Source organism: Dendrobates tinctorius, unplaced genomic scaffold (genome assembly GCF_039654945.1).
Source record: "Dendrobates tinctorius isolate UK_male_01 unplaced genomic scaffold, ASM3965494v1 ptg000174l, whole genome shotgun sequence".
NCBI classification, from domain to species: Eukaryota; Metazoa; Chordata; class Amphibia; order Anura; family Dendrobatidae; genus Dendrobates; species Dendrobates tinctorius.
Window position 1 is genome coordinate 5268253 of NW_027361841.1, and position 21982 is coordinate 5290234.

Consider the following 21982-nt stretch of genomic DNA (forward strand, 5'->3'; position numbering starts at 1 on the left):
TCCTTTTTTATTGCTTTTGACGTCTCTTGCAAGCCTTATTCATTGTCAGCTTTAGATAATCTGATGCATCCCCTGCAGGTTCTGCAGACAGCATTATATTCTTCTTTAGATATGACTCCCTCTTTCCATATGATATACATTTCTTTCTTCGTTTTTAGCACGTGTTTAAGTTCTGTGTTCATCCATTCTGGTTTCCTTAAATGCTTCCTATTCTTCCCTCTTTTCGGAATTGTTAACGATTGTGCCTTGAGAATCTAATTTTTCAAGACTTCCCATCCTTCCTGGACATTTTTGTCCTTAAGGATATCCTGCCATTAGATCCCTCCTATACTCTTTCTAAGTCCCTTATAATCTGCCTTTCTGAAATCTAACCTTGAAGTCTGAGTCTTCTAGTTATCCAAAATTCTAATATAGCATGGTCGCTACCTCCAGCCACTTTTACCTCCTCAACAAATTCCTCCCTGTTTATAAGGATTAGATCCAAGGTAGCAGATTCCCTTGTTTTCTCCCCTACCTTTTGGAAGATAAAATTGTCAGCAACAGAGGAGAAGAATTTGCTTGACCTGTTAGTTTTGCCTGAGAGAGAATCCCAACAAATGTCTGGATAGTTGACATCTCCCATGACCACTATGTCATATTTTTTGGAGAACTTGGCTAATTGATGGATAAAGAGTTCATCCATATCTTCAGCTTGAACAGGCAACCTGCCTACAATGGTGTCCTTTCCGTTGTTCTCTCCTTGTGTTCTTACCCAAACAGTTTCCACAGAACTCCCAGTCTCTGAAGCTTGGATCTCTGTGCAGATATATGCTTTTCTAACATACAATGTGACATCTCCTCCTCATTTATCAAGTCTGTTTCTCACAAATAAGTTGTATCCTTCTAGCCTTGTATTCCAATGATATGTATCGTCCCCCCAAGTTTCAGTGATTCCAATGACATCATATTTCTTTTCCTGCGTTAGTCATTCCAATTCTCCTTGTTTGTTACCCATGCTTTGTGCATTTGTATAGAAACATTTTAGTTTGTAAATGGTTTCTCTTTCTCCAATATTTTTATTATTTAGATTTTAATTTTCTTTGTTCTTCCTTTCCACTTCTAATAGCAGAGTTCTCAATAGTATTTGTCAGGTGTATGGCTTTTTCAGGCCTTTTGCTTCCCTTCCCACATTATTCTAGTTTAAAGCTCTCCTGATGAGTGTAGTAAGGCGACTTCCAAATACATGTTTTCCAGTCTTCATAAGGTGCACCCCATCTCTAGTAAGTAGTCTATCATATTGGTAATTCACTCCGTGATCCAGAAATCCAAATCCTTGCTGACAGCACCATTGACGTAGCCAGTTGTTCACCTGCAGAATCTTATTCCACCTCCTTGCTCCATTGCTATGTCAACGGGAAAAAAAAGATATGGTTCCTGGAACAAGGGGAGGGAAAAATGATAGCACAAAAATGGAAAATTCTTGTGCCCTTAATTATTAATAAGTTAACCATTTCATGACGGAATCACCCCACAAAGCTCTCTCTCTGGAAAAGCTGTCACCCAGTCATCTTGTCATTGACATTTGGTTCTTGGCTCTTGCCTGAGCAGCTTTGATTATTATTAGTGATGGGCTTGTGTGCTACTAGAGCATCTTCGGCGTGCTTAGCTACTATGTTAGAGTCGTCGTGGCTGCATTTCTAGTGGATGTTCAACAGCTGCAACACATGCTGGGATTGCCTGTTTCTTAGGCAATCCCTGCATGTGTTGTGGCTGTTGAACATCCACGAAACATGCAGCTGCAGGGACCTGAGCATAGTATTCAAGCACTCTGAAGATACTCTGTTGGCATGCTCACTCATCACTAATTATTAACCATTTTACCTGCTTTCAGCACATCAACTTCCAGAACTAAATGTTCACTTGCTGCCTAATGTCATGAGATAATGAATGCTATTCACATCACTTGTCAGTGGTTTTAATGTTATGACAGATCTGTGCATGTGTGTTAATACTAAGAACTAAACAAACTGAATATTTTTTATACACAGCCAAAAGAAATTATACACATGATATATTAGAGGGCTGTATACAGTTAGGGCAGACAAACTATGTAATCCTACTACAGAGGGATTATTGCGAGATACAATAACAGTATTTGCACAAGTGCTAAGTCACAGTGCTTATCTAATGATAAATGAATGTAAATGAGATATAACATAAAATAAAGAATTTAACATTGAATTTTGTATTATTGATTTGAAAATTTGAAAAGGACTGAATCTATTTTTCAACCTATATTCTTAAATATCTGCTCTAAAGCACTCTCTTGAAACTTACGATAAAAAAGCATTCCATTTAAACTTTTTTGTAAACTATGAGACATAAAAGTCGAAAATAGCTGCTTTCTTCCATGAAAAAAGTGTCTATTACAGTTATAAACTGTAAATATGGAAAAATGCCTTACACGACTTCTGGTTCTTGGTTTTGTCATTATTATCTAGTAGACACTTCTGTCATACAATATAGGTGTCGCGATTCATCTTCTCAGAATGTCTGGGACTCTGTGATGGACAGCTCTGTCATCCTATCCTGTGCTGGGGTGTGCTGAGCTGTTGGTGCTTTGATTGACAGCTCGGTTGACCTATCTGACTGGAAGGTGCATAGATTTCCACAGATACTCCATTTTCTTGGTAATTGCCTTGTTATTTAGGTTAGCTGTCTGGCCCAGATCAATGCCAGTCAAATGCTTGTTTTAAGCTTGTTCTCTCTGGTTTGTTTGCCTGTACCCTGTGCTGTAAGTTCTGATCTGCTTCTGCTGCTGACCTTTGGACAGTGTTCAGACTACCCATTTGTTATTGCCCCTTTGCATCTGATATTCCGTTGCTGACCTTTGGACCATGTCCAGACTACCCGTTTGTTATTGCCCCTTTGCTTATCCGCTATTTCTCTGGTATTCAGACCCTGGCATGTGACCTGACTTACGACTTCGTATTTTCCCTTGGTTTACTATGTGATCTTTTGGTATTGACCCCGGAATGGCTGACTTTGCTGATTCACGGCCTAGCCGTGGGTTGTGACTAGCATTACAATAGGCCTATATATAGTATAATGGAAAAAGTAGAGAACACTGCATGCACATCCCAATTCCTTGTATACAAACATCCAAATTTGATTCCTTTTTGATTAAAAAAACAGCATGCCGTATTATTGTCGCATTATTGTGCACATTCCTTAGAAAACACTGACGTGTTTCTGGCATGAGGCCGCCCTTACTCATAATGACTAAGGGCAGCTCCATGGAAGAAACGCCTCAGCAGTTTTCTATGGAATATATGCAATAATACGACAATTATACGACATGCTATTTTTTTAAAATAAGGATTGAGTAAAATTTTGATATTTTTACCTTTTCCACTAATCTAATTGATGTTTTACAACTTTAAACAACACTCCCACATCCTGAGACCATTTTCTTTCAATATCAACAGGCAACAGGATTATAAGCCCTGATTTTTCTACATGTTCTTTTTCCTATATACAGTATGATTAGTACAGAAAGGGCTACATGAAGTAAAAAAATGTTCATGTTCTGAAAGTTTGTGATTAGTATTTTATTTGCGGTGTTCAACCATGTAGATCTGCTGGAGGCCGCGGTCATGAATAAACAAATTTTACGCCACTGACTTGAATAATGATGTGCTCACAGGGCTTATGAAACGACAAAAACATTTGCTCCTGTGACAAAACAAACAGGCAGTGAAATATGTAACCAGCATTTTCATCTATGCTTTTTCCCCTGGCCAGGAGCCGTGTACACGACCTTGAGCTGTATCAACTCTACATGGTCAGACATAGCAAATAACATAACACATTTTTATAACACATTCAACTGTGGAACTTATTACTATTTCAAGATCTATTGATTAAAATCTACGTTATTTGTAAAATTACATCTTTAGCAGCTACATAATGCATAGCCCTCTGAATTTTTTTGCCACAGAATAACAAGGAACTTTTATGTGGGAGAAAAACTTCATTTTTCATTTGAGTAAAACAATTATTTCAAAATTGACTGCCAAATGAGGGGAAAAAATCCTTGTTATAATTCTTAGCAGTTTGTCACAGTAACACATTTGTTTACCTTTTTATGACAAGATATGAAGATGTTATCAAACCCACTCGTTAACTCCCACACACATTTCCCAATGATTTGTCACTTCATATACTGTACACTTTACTATTGAAACTCATTAATTGGTGAAAATAGTTTTGATTCTACTAAAAAGACACAGCATGGAATTTTTACTAGATTTCCTGAGAAACGCAGCAAATGGTCATTTAGATTTATGAATTACTAATTTCTGAAAGATCGTAACAACAATGCCCAGATTCCAACCCTCGGTGTGTCTGGGATGCAGTTACTGATGGCTCAGTTGCTCAGTCTGGTACAGGGATATGGTGAAGCTGTCAGTACTTTGATTGACAGCTCAGTGTCCAGTCTGGTGCAGGAGCGTGCTGAGCTCTCAATGTTTTGATTGACAGCTTGGCTGTCCAATCTGAGACTGGAAGGTACTGACTGTCTCTAGGTGTTCATTGTCCCAGGAGATTGCTCTGCTACTTAGCTGGGTTTGTTAGTCCCAGACCTCTGCCAGATATACATTCAGCTAAGTGTGGTTTGTCTCTCTGTGCCTTGGGTTCTGTTTGTTAATGTTTCGTTGCCTGACCTTGGACCTCGTTCGTTCTGACCATTCATCTTTTTAAACCGTTTGTTCTGATCTTCCTGGAATTTTGGGCCTAGAAAGTTACCTCACTATGCCTTGGTTACATACCTCCGTTTATGACGTACCATCCTGACCTTTGACCTCGGACTCCTTGACTATCCTAACTCTGGCTTGACTACAAGAAGTGACAGCATCACAATTATTGGCCAAAGTATATGGACATAAAATCCTCATCAATTGACTACAGTATCTCTGATGGTGGAATGTTCTGTAAATGTTTCTTGCAGCCATATATACACAAAACATCAATGCTCATTCATCACTAGGTAACATTTACCTAATTAGAAAGACAGGAGTTTCCTCTTTGCCAGTAGCAAGTTGGTGGTTTAAAAAAAAATTCTTTGTAGGAGTTTTTTTTTTACCTGTTGTTCAATGGAAAACAATTCTACCAATAGCATTAATGAAAAAATGATAACCAATTACATTATGGTTTGTTTATGATAAATTATAAATTGTTTTTTTGTTAATATCTTCTGGAGTGCTGTATTTAAGTCCTGGATACAGAACATATCTGCAGTATGGTAAGCTTTTGTGTCTTGTGTACAATAGAAATGCATTTCTCTGATTCCAATAAATCACAAAATAACTTCATACCACGAGACAATATATTTTCAAATAATCTACCAGCTGATAACATCATGCTAATTATTCATGGTACACTGTTAATTTAATAAACTATCTAGGTCAGAGTTTCACAATGAGAGAAGAGTGAAAAATAGCCATATTGCATAAGACACTACATTACCAGCCAGTAGAGATGAGCGTCTTTGCCTTTTTTCGGGTTGAGTCGGGTTTCATGAAACCCGACTTTCGCAAAAGTCGGGTCGAACGCAATCGGCCGATTATCGTGAAAAGTGAAAGGCCGACTGAAACACGAAACCAAATGCAAGTCAATGGGGAAGAAAAGTCGGCAGTGAGTGGAGGACAGAAAACACACCTACAGTGCCCATTTTAATGCCAAAACATCAATTCTTATTACTTAAGCTTGTCAACCTTAATTTACTTTATAATAATAGTTAGGCATTGAAAACTGGGCGTTATTTGGCTAAAGTTGTGGGGGGGGGGGGGTAGGGCTGGCTCCAGATTTTCGTGGGCCCAGGGCCAAAGAGTGTCAATGGGCTCCTTTAACACATGCCACAATTCATGATCCTCTGATACGGCAGAGAAATAGCGGTATAGTACAATGAAAAATTCTTCACTTCTCACATCACATGACTGATATCCATTTTAAATTCTCCAATAGCTCCAAAAACGGACAGTATATTACTCCATACAGTATTATGGCCACCGTATAGTGCGCCATACAGAGTAATGAGGCCCATATATTTCTCCATACAGAATCACTGGTCCCATATAAGGTTCAATACAGTATATGATGAGCTCCACATAATGCTACAGTATATGTTGGTCCCCATGGATGAAGCTCCACTGTCTTATGGGCCCAAATAATGCTCCAAACATAATGGGCCCCATTTCTAATGCTCCAGTGTATAATGGGCACTGTAAATGCTGCTCCAGTGTCTGATGTCCACCTTTGGAATGCTCCAGTGTATGGTGGGCCCCATATATCATTCTCCAGAGTATAGTGCTCCCCAAAAATTGCTCCCAACCTTTGAAACAATTAAATTAGTCTCCTCGCTAGGGAATCCCTGTACTAGTCTGGACTCCTCGTCGTCCCCATCTTCCATCTCTCTGCACTTGGACTGTTTAGGCAGAGGTCGTACAGACGTGATGTCATCGCGCTCTCTGACCAGAATGTCACTGTCAGGAAACGCGGAAGACGTCACGGTGGTGGAGCAGGGAGAGGTAACATAGTAACAAAGTAACATAGTTATTAAGGTTGAAGGGAGACTTTAAGTCCATCTAGTTCAACCCATATCCTGTCCTAACCTGCCCTAACATGTTGATCCAGAGGAAGGCAAAAAAAAACCCATGTGGCAAACAGTAAGCTTCACATTGGGGAAAAAAATTCCTTCCCGACTCCACATACGGCAATCAGACTAGCTCCCTGGATCAACGCAATATTAAGGAAACTAGTGTATATACCCTGTAATATCATACTTTTCAAGAAAGGCATCCAGTCCCTTCTTAAATTTTAGTAGGGAATCACTCATTACAACATCATATGGCAGAGAGTTCCATAGACCTAGAGGATGCCCCCTTGTCTCCATCACAGGTCTAAGAGTAAAAAGATCATTAGAAAGGTCTTTGTACAGTCCCCGCATATATTTATACATTGTAATAAGATCACCCCTAAGCCTTCGATTCTCCAAACTAAATAACCCCAAGTGTAATAACCTGTCTTGGTATTGCAGACCCCCTAGTTCCCTAATAACCTTGGTCGCTCTTCTCTGCACCCGCTCCAGTTCAGCTATGTCTTTCTTATACACCGGAGACCAGAACTGTATACAGCATTCTAAGTGTGGTCGCACTAGTGACTTATATAGAGGTAAAATTATGTTCTCCTCACGAGCATCAATGCCTCTTTTAATGCATCCCATTATTTTATTTGCCTTTGCAGCAGTTGCCTGACACTGGCCACTAAATGTGAGTTTGTCGTCCACCCATACCCATACACCCAGGTCTTTTTCAGTGACAGTTTTGCCCAGTGTTTTCCAATTAAGCACATAATTATACATCTTATTCGTTCTACCCAAGTTCATGACCAAAGTATTTCAACTTTGCAAGTGCTGTGATCCTGAGCAAGCAGGGGGGCCCACTCGTGCGTGGCGGTACTGGCACAGGGCCCCTCATAGTACGCCGGTGTGTCTGACGGTGGGTGTGCACCCCCATCATCAGAGACACTTGATTGTACTATGAGGGACCCTGTGCCAGTGCCGTCGCCCAAGAGTGGGCCCACCCACCTGTCCAGGGCAACGGCACTCGCACAGGTGCGTGCGCCAGGTGGTGACCCCGGCCCTGAGGTGGAGGCAGCCCAGTTAGGGAGGTTGAAAAAATGGCATATGTTGATGTTGGACATTCAGCAGCTGCAAATGGAGGAATTGGAGAAGTCCGAGGAAGAGGAGGACAAAAACGAGCCATTTTTCTGGCAACCTACGTGTCAGCAGGGGAAGGTGGGACAAAATCCTTTGAAACCCATGCATGGTTCATTTTAATGAAGATTAGATCATCAACATTTTGGGTTGACAGACAGGTCCTTTTTTCTGTCATGGTTGATCCAGCAGCACTGAAGACTCTTTCGGATAGCACACTAGCAGCAGGGCAAGCGAGCTCCTGTAAGGCATATTGTGCTAATTCAGGCCAGGTGTCCAGTTTACAGGCCCAGTAGATATGGCAGATGGCTAGCACTCGACTAGTGTAATGAATAAACGGTGCTAGTGAAAGGGAGCCTCTGGTCCCGTAAATGTGAAGTCAATATAGAATCCCCCACTGCGCCACCAATGTTTAATAATCTGCATTTTTTTAAAATATTGCCTAGCAGTGATAAACTATCCACCGGTGACTACCAAAACTCTACTTCAAAAGGGCGACTATGTGATAAAGGCCGTTGTTAGCCCGAAACGTCAGCTGTCACTTCATCACCGTCAATTAAATAATAAAAAGCTCACTTTAGCATAATTTACGTGTGCAGTGATTCTATATTGACTTCACAGTTTACAGGCCCAACAGTCAAAGGGGAATGACCTGTGAGGGAGAACATCGATATGGGAGAAGTAGTTTGTAACCATAGTTGACGACTGCTGTCTCCTGTCACTTTCAATCAATGCAGTATTACCAGTCGTGTGAGCAGTACTTGAAAAATCAGTCCACAACATGGTCATGAAACCCCTGTGTCCAGCGCCACTTCGGCTGTGTGCACCACAAACACCTCTTCCATGTTGCCCCCTACGGCTCGTGGGAGAACCATCACCACCGCTGTGTGCTGGGAATGCCTCAAACAAACGGTTTACCAGAGTTGCTTGTTTGTTAGCCAATATTAGCTCTAGGTTCTCCTGTGGCATGATGTTTTGGAATTTGCCTTTATAGCATGGATCCAGGATGCTGGCCAACCAGTAGTTGTCATCGTTCATCATTTTGGCAATGCAGGGGTCCCTTTTTAGGATCTGCAAGACATAATCACACATGTGGGCCAATGTTCCAGGTGTCAATGATGCACTGCGAATGCTGGGTGGAGGAGCACTTTCTGGCAAATCAACATCCCTCCAGTCATGCACAAACCCTGTACCTGACCTTGCCACGCCAACATTTTCTCTTGCCCCCTGAGAAGCATCCTCCTCCCCTAAATAATCATCCCCATGATCCTCTTCCTCTTCTTCCTCCACCTCGTCCAGTAGAGTTCCCTGAGAAGACAATGGCTGACTGTAATCAAGGCTTCCCTCTGCCTCTTCCTCCTCGGCTGCAGACGCCTGCTCCTTAATGTGCGTCAAAGTTTGCATGAGCAGATGCATAAGTGGGATGCTCATGCTTATGATGGTGTCATCTGCGCTTACCAGCCGGGTGCATTCCTCAAAACACTGAAGGACTTTACAGAGGTCTTTCAGCTTCGACCACTGCACACCAGACAACTCTATGTCTGCCCTCAAACTGCCTGCCCGTGTATCCTCCCTCCCACAAATGCATTACAGCCTGCCTCTGTTTGCACAGCCTCTGAACCATGTGCAGGGTGGAGTTCCACCTTGTTGCAACGTCGATAATTAGGCGGTGCTTGGGAAGGTGGAGCAATCGCTGCAGCTTCTGCATACGACTGGAGTGTACGGGCGAGCGGCGGATGTGCGAGCACAGTCTTCACACCTTATGGAGCAGGGATGTTAACTCCGGATAATTATTGAGGAAGCACTGCACCACCAGGTTCAAGGTGTGAGCCAGGAAAGGTATGTGTCTGAGTTTTGAAAGGGCTATGGCTGCCACAAAATTCCGGCCGTTATCACTAACTACCTTGCCTGCCTCAAGATGTAGACTGCCCAGCCATGACTCAGTTTGTCACTGCAAGTAGTCGGACAGTACCTCTGCGGTGTGTCTGTTGTCGCCCAAACACATCATCTTCAACACAGCCTGCTGACGCTTACCACTAGCTGTTCAATAGTGGGACACCTCGTGTGCAACACTGGCAGCTGCGGATGGAGAGCTCGTGCGACTGCGCTCTGTGGACGAGCTTTCGCTTCTGGAGGAGGAGGAGGGTCAAACGCCTACAGCCAACTGTTTCCTATACCGTGGGCTAGGCAGCACTGTCCCACCCCCACTGTCCCCTGTGGACCCTGCATCCACCACAATAGCCCAGTGCGCAGTGATAGACACGTAACGGCCCTGGCCATGCCTACTGGACCATGCATCTGTTGTGAGATGCACCTTTCCACTCACTGATTGCTTGAGTGCATGGACAATCCAGTCTTTCACATGCAGGTGGAGGGCTGGGATGGCTTTTCGAGAAAAGAAGTGCTGACTGGGTAGGTCATAGCGTGGTACTGCGTAGGCCATGAGCTCGCGGAAAGCTTCGCTTTCAACCAACTGGTAGGGCATCATCTCTAACGAGATTAGTTTGGCAATGTGGGCGTTCAAACACAGTGTACGCAGATGAGAGGATGAGTACTTTCTTGTCCTACTCAGAGTCTCTGGTAGGGTGAGCTGGACTTGAGAGCTGCATATGATGGAACTGGCGGTGGACATGGCAGACTGAGAGAGGGTTGGTGATGGTAATGGTGTTGGTGGTCATGCTGATGGCCTAGATTCAGTCTTTCGTAGCAATAATATTGTGATTCCCTGACTGCTTTGGCCTTGCGACGACACCTCAACATTTGCTGCTGGTGGTGTGCTAACAGGTGGGCTTACGGTGGGGGAAGCGATGTAGCGTTGCTGACTACCTTCATTCGGAGCAGGTGCACATGTGGTACGTGAGGGTTTGGTAGCCCTTCCACGCTTGCAAGTGCATGGTGGTTAAATGTCTAAGCATGCAACTGGTATTCAAATTTCTCAGCTAAAGGTCTTTGCGCACTTCTTACAGATAACCTTTGCCTGATCATTAGGATTTTGTTCAAAAAAGTGCCACACTGCACTCTTCCTACTATGGAAGACATTTTGAGGCTTTGCACGCTGTGCTAGTTTGACCGTCTGGCCAAGCTGTCCTGCAACTCTTTTGGTTTTTGTAAACCGTTTTTGGACTGCTACGGGCCTGCCAGATAACAGCTGTTGCGATGTCGATGCCTGCTGCATATCCTCCTCTTCTGAGCTATTGGGAGCGGCACCCTCTTCCCCCAATGGATGCCAATCTGGGTCAACAACTGGGTCATCCATCACCTCCTCTTCAATTTCATGTGCACCTTCCTCTGTGTCACCGTGTAAGGTGGTATAGTATGCAGGAAGGGGCACCTGAGTTTCATCAGGGTCAGATTCTGGCTCAGTACACTGCGATGACAATGTAGTGCTCTGAGTGAATGTACGAGCCGAAAAATCTAGCAGTGGCTGTGCATCAGTGCACTCCATGTCAGATTCATCTTGGACTGGGGAATTCACGATTTGACTTGATAACCCAGGCATAGTATGTGAAAAGAACTCCATGGAGTAATCTGTAGAGTAGCCTACCGCATCCTTCACTTTTGGTAGGGGTGAAAGACACAAGGAAAGGTGTTGTTCCTGACCAGGAGCCTCCACTGACGACTCAGTGCTTTTATTTTTTGAAACTTCAGAAGAGGAGGCGATAGAGCTGGAGACTGTGTCAGCAATGTAAGCCAAAACTTGTTCCTGAAGCTCCGGCTTTAAAAGCGGTTTACCTACTCCCAGAAAAGGGAGCCTTCGAGGCCTTGTGGAGCCAGACGATGACGCAGGCTCAACACCTCCTGCCTTAGGTGCTATTGTGGTTTTGCCTCTACCAGCAGATGCACCACCACCACCATCAGTACCAGCTGGCAACCCCCGCCCACTTCCATGGCCTCTTCCACCATACTTCCTCATTTTTGGAAAAATGTACCCAAAATACCACCAGCTATATGGTACTGTAAAACAAGGTACAAGGTGTATATAGTATTGGGGAGAATTGGAAGCTCCCTAGAGATTTTAGGAGGCTGAACTATTATCTCAGGCCCACTATAGATTACACCTCAATTTAACAGGCTGAAATAGGCAGGTGTATGACCAGGCACAAGGTGTGTATATAGTATTGGGGAGAATTGGAAGCTCCCTAGAGATTTTAGGAGGCTGAACTATTATCTCAGCCGCACTATAGATTACACTTCAATGTAACAGGCTGAAATAGGCAGGTGTATGACCAGGCACAAGGTGTGTATATAGTATTGGGGTGAATTGGAAGCTCCCTAGAGATTTTAGGAGGCTGAACTATTATCTCAGGCCCACTATAGATTACACCTCAATGTAAGAGGCAGAAATAGGCAGGTGTATGACCAAGCACAAGGTGTGTATATAGTATTGGGGAGAATTGGAAGCTCCCTAGAAATTTTAGGAGGCTGACAATGATGCTCTCAGTCCAAGTATGGCAGCAGGCAGCCTAATAAGCAGGACTGCTGCACACAAAAGTGTGGAAAAATGAACGATTGGTAACTGTGCAGAAAAGAGGAAGAAAAGTATTTTTGCTCTTAAAAAAGCAGTTTGCACAGCAGTGTGCAAACAGCAATGCAGCTATCAGGGAGCCTTAAAAGGCAGCCTAATAACCAACAGAGCTGATGCACAAAAATATAGCTTCCCCTGTCACTGCACACAAACTGTTGTGTTGTACAGTGGAAATCGCTACCAGAAGAAGCAGTTTTTTTGTTCTTCTTCCTTGCCTAACACTCTCCGTTATTCAGAATCAGCAGCTGCAACCTTTCCCTAATGCTAAGATCGGCAGAAGTAAGATGGCGGTCGGCATGCACGCCCTTTTATAGCCCCTGTGACGCCACACAAAGCCAGCCAATTACTTGCATGCTCTTCTCAAAGATGGTGGTGACCGATGCCCATGTCATCGCGTTGCCCACAGTGTGCGTCCTCCATCATTGGCTGAAAAAGGGCATTATTTAGAACTGGTTGGTGTGTTGTAACTATGGTGACAAGCGCCATTGCTGGGAGGAACCTTTGTATGCATGTACTATTGGTGTGATTGATCACATGTGCTTGATTCTTGATGCTGATTGGTAGACTCTATCTTAAATACCCGTCACTTCCTCTTTCCTATCACCCCTTGAGAAAGGCCATTTGCTGAAACGTGCGTTGTGGGGGTCGTACTTGGGTGGACCTTTACATATTATCCAAACAGGTAAAGACTTTTTACTGCATATTATCTTGCAATGTTTATATTTATACACATATCCTGCTTGGTCGTACTTTTTGGAATAGGTGCAATATGTTTTTAATCATGTCATCGCAGATATATGTTTGGCACCTATATCCTTGTTCGGTCCTTGTACCCCATGTATGCCCCACTTGGTTGCCTGCGTGCCGCCATGGTCATATCTGACTCAGTTCCCTCTTTTCCCCTTCTTTCCTGTTTATACTACAATAAAGATCTATTTTTATATGTCTCATAAAAATCTAGTCTTTTTGGATTTTGTTGATCGCTTCTTTTCTCTGTGATTACACAAACTGTTGTGTTGTACAGTGGAAATCGCTACCAGCAGAAGCAGTTTTTTTGTTCTTCTTCCCTGCCTAACGCTCTCCCTTATTCAGAATCAGCAGCTGCAACCTCTCCCTAATGCTAAGATCGGCAGAAGTAAGATGGCGGTCGGCGTGCACGCCCTTTTATAACCCCTGTGACGCCACACAAAGCCAGCCAATCACTTGCATGCCCTTCTCAAAGATGGTGGTGACCGATGCCCATGTCATCGCGTTGCCCACAGTGTGCCTCCTCCATCATTGGCTGAAAAAGGGCGCTGGAAGCATAATTTGAAACGCGACTTTGGCGCTTTGGTCGCCGACCTCGTGGCCGACCTCACGCTATGGTCGAGTTTCGTTTCATGGAACCCGACTTCAGCGAAAGTCGGCGACTTATGAATTTGACCGACCCGTTTCACTCAACTCTACCAGCCAGGACCCTTTTATTATAATCGGCCTTTGTTTTAGCTCCAGGCTGCTATATACAGATGATCACTGTACAGTTCTTCTGTGAACTACTGAATGCAATTTCTAGAAATATGCCTGTCCCATAATATGATTTTATTGGAAATATTGTATCTCCAGATCTGGACATGTGGTGAAAAATAGTATCATTAGGGACCCTTCTGTGATCATCATGTAAAGAAAGAAATAGGTCTTTGAAGGCCTGTCCATGATGGCTGTATGCTTCACAGTGTACACAGGAAACAGGCAGCTACCTCAAGTCATTAATAAATAAATAGCTAGACAATTTTGCTTTTAGACCATTCCCATTTAATTTAATTTAATGAGACCTGAGTGATTTTATTTCTGATTGTCTGGAAAAGAAAACATTCCTTGCCTGCTTTTGAAGACTGCGTGGTAATATACATACAATAAAATCAACAAATTCTACAGAAGCAGCAATACCTCATCATCTCATCCTCTTTTGCCCTGGGACTTCAACGTTGCTTCATTTATGCCTTTGGACCAACACACCTTTTTATGACAATCAGATTTACCTCTATAACCCGTTGTGGCACCTCTATAACCCAGAATTCCAATATGTTTATTAGATACTGTATATCCTTCCACTTCTACTCTTGTTCTCTAAAGTTCAACATTGAGAAGACGTAATGTATTACCTTTCTCTCTTAAGTAGCTGTATCATCAGACCTATCAATCATGATTAATAGCACCATACTTTCCTCTCAGAAATCTGCTGAACCTGATTTAACCCTGCATTTCCAACCACACATCCAAGTCCTTAGCACATCCTCTTACCTCCAACTCGCAAACAGTTCTTAACCCCTTTCCGACATCAGGCATAATTTATGCCAATGTCGTACACCCTCCTTTGATGTCGGCTCCAGCGGTTAGCCCACATCTTTCCCGGCACATGTCAGTGGTTGTGAACAGCTGACATGTGCCTGGAACAGCCGTGGGTGGAATCGCAATCCACCTGCAGCTGTAAACTCTTTAAATGCTACTGTCAAACGCTGAGCTGTAAACTGGTTAAATGCCACTGTCAAATGCTGACAACAGCATTTAACATGCACTTCTGGCAATCGTGTTTTAAATCCGCCTATCGGTGACCCCTGTCACGTGATCGCGGGTCACCGGTGTGTTGGCATGACAACTAGAGGTCTCCTGGTTGTGATTATGGTTATGGTTGTGGTTGTCACTGCCGGAGGTATTCTACTACATACAGGTGATCTGATCATCGAAATATGTAGCAGAGACTATCGGATTATTGCAGCTTCTAATCTCCCATGTAGACTATTGAAACATGCCAAAAGTAAAAAAAAAAGTTTTATAAAAATTAAAAAATGATAAAATTTCAAATCACCCCCCTTTCGCCCCATTCAAAATAAAACAATAAAAAAAAAAATCAAACATACACATTTGGTATCACCGCGTTCAGAATCGCCCGATCTATCAATAAAAAAAGGATTAACCTGATTGCTAAAGACGTAGCAAAAAAAAAAAGGTCAAAATGACAGAATTACAGAATTAGGTTTTTTTTGGTCACTGCGACATTGCATTAAAATGTGATCAAAAGATCGTATCTGCACCAAAATGGTATAATTAAAAATGTCTGCTGGGCGTGCAAAACAATAAACCCTCAACCAACCAGAGATCACGAAATATGGAGATGCTACGGGTATCGGAAAATGGCCCAATTTTTTTTAACAAAGTTTGGAATTTTTTTTCACCACTTAGATAAAAAAGAACCTAGACTTGTTGGTGTCTATGAACTCATAAGGACCTGGAGAATCATAATGGCAGGTCAGTTTTAGCAATATGTGAACATGGTAAAAAAAAAAGTGTGGGACTGCACTTTTTTGTAATTTCACACCACTTGGATTTTTTTCTCATTTTCGAGTACACAACATGGTAAACCAATGGTGTCATTCAAAAGTACAACTCGTCCCGCAAAAAACAAGCCCTCACATGGCCATTTTGACCAAAAAAATAAAAATGTTATCTCTCTGGGAAGAAGGGGAGCAAAAAATGAAAATGCAAAACTAAAAATACTTCTGGTCATTAAGGGGTTAAAATCAATCTTTTCTCAAGTTTGAGATATTGTTATGAACCTAATACACACTCAATCATGGGTAAAAAAGGAAAGACCTACTACAGGGAGAGGCCGCACTCATACCCAACTGATCCTTGTATAGTATAGAAAGACTCTAACTACAAAACTCAAAAACACCACCGCAGAACTTGATTCCTGCAAGGCCACCAAGGGGTTTCTCATAGCTCCTGAGGAACCAGAGAGGAAGTCGCAACACACTGCCAACAACAGGAGAGGAAAGTTTGCAGGAAGATACAAAAACTCAAGGTGAGAAAATTAAAACATGTTCATATAGGTTAGAGGGGGTAAGCTAAAGTGAGCCAAAAGTAATCTGAATGAGTATAACCTCCCAAAAACCTAAAAAGGTGAAAGGAAGAGGAACTGGGATGGAAAACTAGCAGACACACTGCAAGAATTCAACTGGTGTTTACCATGTAAGGTAAACTCCTTAGCTGAAGGGCTGGAAATTCATCTAGAGGTACAGCCAGCAAGGAAGTGCAGTGAATGGTGAACCAAATATATAACCCAATCCAGAATGTGATAGCACAGACCAAAATGGGAAAATAGAAAGCACCTGGAGAGGTACAAAACCAAGAAGGGTGAACAAAGACAATTGGAACAATCAGCATTTGACAGGGAAGAAAAGGCAATATTCAGAAGACAGGGGAACCAACTTCACAGCAACAGGTAAGCGTATCGAATCCCCAAACTGAGCTTTAGCAAGCATATATGCTACTGCATGACGCTTCATCTACTGCCTCGATTACTGCAACCTCCTTCTCGGTGGCTTCCCAAAGAACACTATTTTCCTCCTCAACCTAACTCTCAACTCTGTTGCCTACCAATCTCATTACTGACTAGCCATTGGATATAAAATTCTGTTCACATACTAGAAATGATTTAGTAGGATGTTCATTACATATACTGTATCCTTAAAACATTTCTGACTTAATCTCTTGTTGCTTCCATACATATAATCTCTGGTCTTCAGAGGGCATCCATCTTTGTCCTCCTTTGGTCTTTAGTTCTTAAAACCAATCTTTACTTTAAGATAAGGCATAAGCTACTGCATGCCTTTTTATCTTCAGCCTCGACTAGTGCAACCTCCTTCACTCTTGATTTACATAAAACACAATTTTTCTCCTCAACCTAATTGTCAACTCTGTTGCTTATCATTCCCTTTAATGACTAACAAATTATACAGAATTCAATTCAAATACTTAGAATGGCTTAGAAGGCTGTCCATAACACATACTGTATTTCTGACTTAATCTCTCTTTACCTCCCTACATGTAATCTCTGGTCCTCAGAAGACCTCCATATTTGCACTCATATTGACTGATTTTCTCATAATTAGCTCCAAGATTTATCCCTTTAAAACTTTCAAAAACAACCATAAAACCTACCTCTTCAGAAAGGCTTACAACTTAAAATTACCCTGCAGACACTAAACTTCCTTATCAGCAGTTTCTACCTTCATTATTTCCTTCCTTCTTTCCTTGTAGATTGTAAGCACTCCATCCTTATGTACTAGTTTGACACTCATTTTGTCATGTTTGTTGTACTTATTTTGTACCATATGTTGTATATATATGTATTTTATATACACATGTTATATATTGTAAATCCTGGTTGCATCATTTCACATGTATGATGAGGTAAGGGTACTTTAAAATAGATAAAAATTATGAATATTTTAGCACAAACTGTGTAGGACCACAAAAACTTTAAAGACATCGGCAGATCAATTTAAATCTTTAGTACTCAAACTTGCAGAAGTTAAATGTCAGTGCTATAATACAAGTTAGCATAAGGTTTGTCTCAACATTAGGATCATCTCCTGGTGCTTTAATTCTTCTTGCCTGTGGCTGAAGACAATGGTTTTTTTTAAGTTGTTCACTGTTTCTTATCCTTCTTATGATGCAGTTTACATTCAAAGAAAAATGTAGGGAATTTAAATTAACATCCAAACTCTTAGCATCTAATTATGTAGCACAACATCTGTACTCTCTGATCATTGGGTTCAGGCTTTCTAATGTTTTTATGTATCTCCTTGCATATAAATTGCTTTACTTCTGCTCATATTCTAGATGGCTTAACCAGATGGAAAAACAGCAATTAAAACCGAAAAAAGCTCATTAATTCACATAGCTTGTTTAATTAGTGCATTTTCAGTAATATAAGACTGTCCTAAAAGCTTACCTGTAAAGTTAACTTTCAGCAAATAATCCTTGTAGAGCGTCTTACCATCTACAGTTTTCATGGCATCACAGAGTTGAGAAGTATTTGAGCAAAGAGTCCGTTGCATTTGATGCAGGGCATGTGCCATGGCATACACTGCATTAACTACGAACATAATTTTTGATTCTTGCTCATAGTTAGAGCTGTTGATATTGAGGCGCTTGTCACACGGTTTTTCAGTTTTATTATGAAGACTGCATTGAAATTTTTGTTGCCAAAAATCCTTAAACCAAGGATTTCGATGATTGTTGCTGGGATTGAGGCTTTTAAAATACCTATCGAACTCTTTGACAGGATGTGAAGCAAGTTCTAATGTAATAGCCCCATATGCAATATGCTCATTGCCTTTTACAATACTTTCTTGTGCACCCCACCCATCACTGGCAATCCATGTAAATGAGGCATTAAACCTGTTGGCAGCTGCTAAAAGTTCTCGGGTATCATCACTCCGCATGAAAAGAACAACAACTTTTGCATTGGGCTTTTGTAAAAGTTCTTTGATAGCACTGTCATAAGACTTTTTAATATTTGATCTCCCAACCTTTTCAGAAGTGGCGATGCAAATATTTCTCAGTCGTGCTTCTTGTTCAAAGGCTTCAATTCCTGTCTCCCCATAGTCTCCTTCAGAAGCTACAGTAGACACATATGTCCAATTAAAGTAACGTAGAATTTCCGCCATTGCTTTTGCCTGATAGAAGTCTGGTGGCACTGTCCTTGCAAAGTAGTCATAACGTGACTTGTCACTGAGTTTGGCACTGGTGGAAGCATAGCTTATTTGAGGAATATGGAAGAGTCTCAGTAAATTAGCCACCTGTGAATACAAAACCAGACTTTAGGAATGATATAGGAGTTTTATTAGAATATAAAATACATTAATTAGAACAATTTTTTTTTTAACAAATTTTTTTCAAAGGGGTATTCCCATCTCCAAAATCCTATTCCAATAATTAGTAGGCTTAATAATAATAATAATATCAAATATGTCACTTTCCCAATGTGCAGGACATTGCAGTAGCTTAAGTATCCATGGTTATGACGACTAACAACTAGAGATGAGTGAATTTGTTCGGATTTTGTTCCGAATACAATCGGAATCGAATATTGTTTTTGCAATATTCGTCAAACACAGTCAAACGTCATTAGAGTCAATGGGAGTAGAAATTACTGAATATGTTTGGAACCGATCATAAGACACACATTCGGCTCGAATATGTCAAAATCAGATTCGGGGATAAAATCCAAACAAATTCGCTCATCTCTACTAACAACTAACTGTCACTATATGAGTGTTCGCATCCATGGATACCTAAGCTAATGCAATGCCTACATATGGGGTAAGCAACATAGAGAATTAGAAAAGCTATACTACATTTCTAATTGAAGAAATTTGTTATTATTACTCTGACTACATTGAGATAGGATCTTGGAGATTTGAAAACCCCTTTAAAGCAAAAGTACAAACAAATATAAGAAACCTAATATACCTTATTATAAAAAATGCATCTACATATATCAAACTTTTTTCCTTCTATATTTGTTCTTCTTCATTGATCAATATCTTTCACTTTACTTGTATAAATCAGTCTTCAATGAGGCAGTGATATAGACAGAGTATTAACTGAATTGTGGCTTTAGATTACAGTTCCTGCCCGTAACAGTCTGAGATTAGGGGAGGAATGTTAAAGATCGGAGCTTGTACTTATTTATTGCATAAAGCTGGAATGTAGAAGTTTTCATGAAGTCACTGCGAATTTATAAGATAAAAGAAATAAGTTTGAAAATCTGAAAAACTGCCTTGATAAAACAATATTAACACACAATATAGCATTCCTATATTTTCTGCAGATTTTTGTTATACATACAAAGATTTGAGAAGTGATATAATGGAAGATTCAAAGACAAGCAAAAGGATGCGGGTATAGCACACATTTTTCCCTTGTGCCTCACCCATTATATAGGACACTTCTCCAACCCACAACATTTGAATAAAAAAAATTCATACAAGTCTCAAGAGCACACCTCAAAATAAATACAGAACCTACCTAAACAAATGCAAAGCACACATTAGAGAACAGAAAAAAATATGCCCCAAACCCGATTCTTTATACAGACCCCAGCTTCTTACATACCAGCCCCCCACCAGATTTACACACTTCAGTCCAAATTTGAATTTTTTACAGGCCTTAGAAAAATACACCCTCTTTTTACAAAAGATCAGACCCTAAAACTACTCATTTACAGACCTCAGACCAACCACTCAGCTATTTATGTTTTTCGGTTCTTGAACTTTCCTTCACTCACAGGCGCATTCCATTGGATATGGAGGAGAGGGAACACCAAATGACTTGGGAAAGGTAAGTATTTGGGAAGGCTGAGAGATTTGATAATTATTCCGAAAGATCAAACTTTTTTAACTACTGGGGAAATCTGTTGAAATCACTTTCAGGGGCACTACTATGATAACTGGTGGACAAGAGCTATGTGTAGTAAAGTTGTTTTCTATGTTGTGTATGGGTCTCTGATGATCACATGTGTTTATTTCCTTTGTGTGCATTAGAACAACACAAAATAAAGAGAAAAAAAGGCAAATTGGACATAATTTCACACAAACCCCCTCAAATGGGCAGACAAAATTGCTAGCACCTTTCCAGAATTGTGTAAACACAATTGTGTAAACTTTGTTTCAAGTATGTGATGCTCAATCAAACTCACCTGTAGAAAGTAACAGGTGTGGGCAATATGAAAATCAGAGCTGAAACCAGATTAAATGGGGAGAAGTTGACTCAGTCTCTGCATTGCTTATCTGTGTGCCACACTAAGCATGGAGAAGGAAAAGAGAAGAGAACTGTTTAAGTGTTATCTCCCCACAGGAGGTGCACATTGTTCATGATCCCAATGACCTAAAAAGGCACCAGTGCGGCAGCTGCCAATCCCAGGGGTTGGGTTCTCTGACATGGGGTGACGTTACCAAGGTCACTGACAATCAGGTAACAGAGACTGACAGATTGTATGGACAACTAGGATATTGAAGACAGGTTCTTGTTCACACACGTTGATATCAGGAATCAGTTCTGGAGCTGGTCACTCTAGGATCAGAGACAACGAATACAGGACAGGCTGCACAGACAAGGAGACAGGGTAAAGGTACCACAGATGTCGTTAAAGAATTAGGATATCACCAAAGCGGTCACTGAAACATGGACATACTACACTAGACTAACAAGAACTCAGGATATGAGAACAACTATAACAGACGACGATGGAGGGGCTGGCCACATACAGTTGCACACATCAACACCACTAAGACTAAGCTAAGGGGTTGCTTGGTCACCTCCCTATTGGGGAGGGTTAGTTTAATACAAGATGCCTCCCAGCTATTGGGTGGGAGACATCTTGTAAGGGATCACATTAACTAAACGCCTCCCAGATGTTTGCTGGGAGCATGTTACCATGTGCACGCGTTGCCCCTTTTAGGAGCTGGGAGCGCGACTACATGCGCACTAGATGCACTGCCGGAGCACAGTGCGGCGTGCACAGGGAAGGAGGAGAAAGCTCAAGAGGATGCTGATGTGGCTGAAAGGTAAGTAAGCTGGCATCCCCTCATAGTGGGAGGAGGGGAACCATGCGGAGGCAATGGTAGACATTACACTGAGGACATGAGGACCAAAGTTGTTGGAAAATATCAACAATCCCAAGGTTACAAGTCAATCTCCAAAGATTTTGATGCTCCTTTGTCCACAGTGCAAAACATAATCAAGAAGATTACACTGTAGCTAATTTCCATGGATGGCAGGATAAGCAGCCCTAATCAACTTCCAAGGAAATTCAAGCTGTTCTACAGGCTCAGGGTGCATTATTTTCAGCATAAACTATCTGTCGACATTTGCAT

General features: G+C 41.5%; 1 protein-coding gene across 2 annotated transcripts in view; it reads right to left on the minus strand.

Annotated features, from left to right (window-relative positions):
* Positions 1-21982, minus strand: part of GRM3 (glutamate metabotropic receptor 3) — a 608887-nt gene that overhangs the window by 200258 nt on the left and 386647 nt on the right. For both annotated transcript variants that reach the window (XM_073551300.1, XM_073551301.1), the window contains one exon: positions 18055-18904. In XM_073551300.1, coding sequence (XP_073407401.1) covers positions 18055-18904 — 850 coding nt within the window. The remainder of the gene's footprint in view (positions 1-18054; positions 18905-21982) is intronic.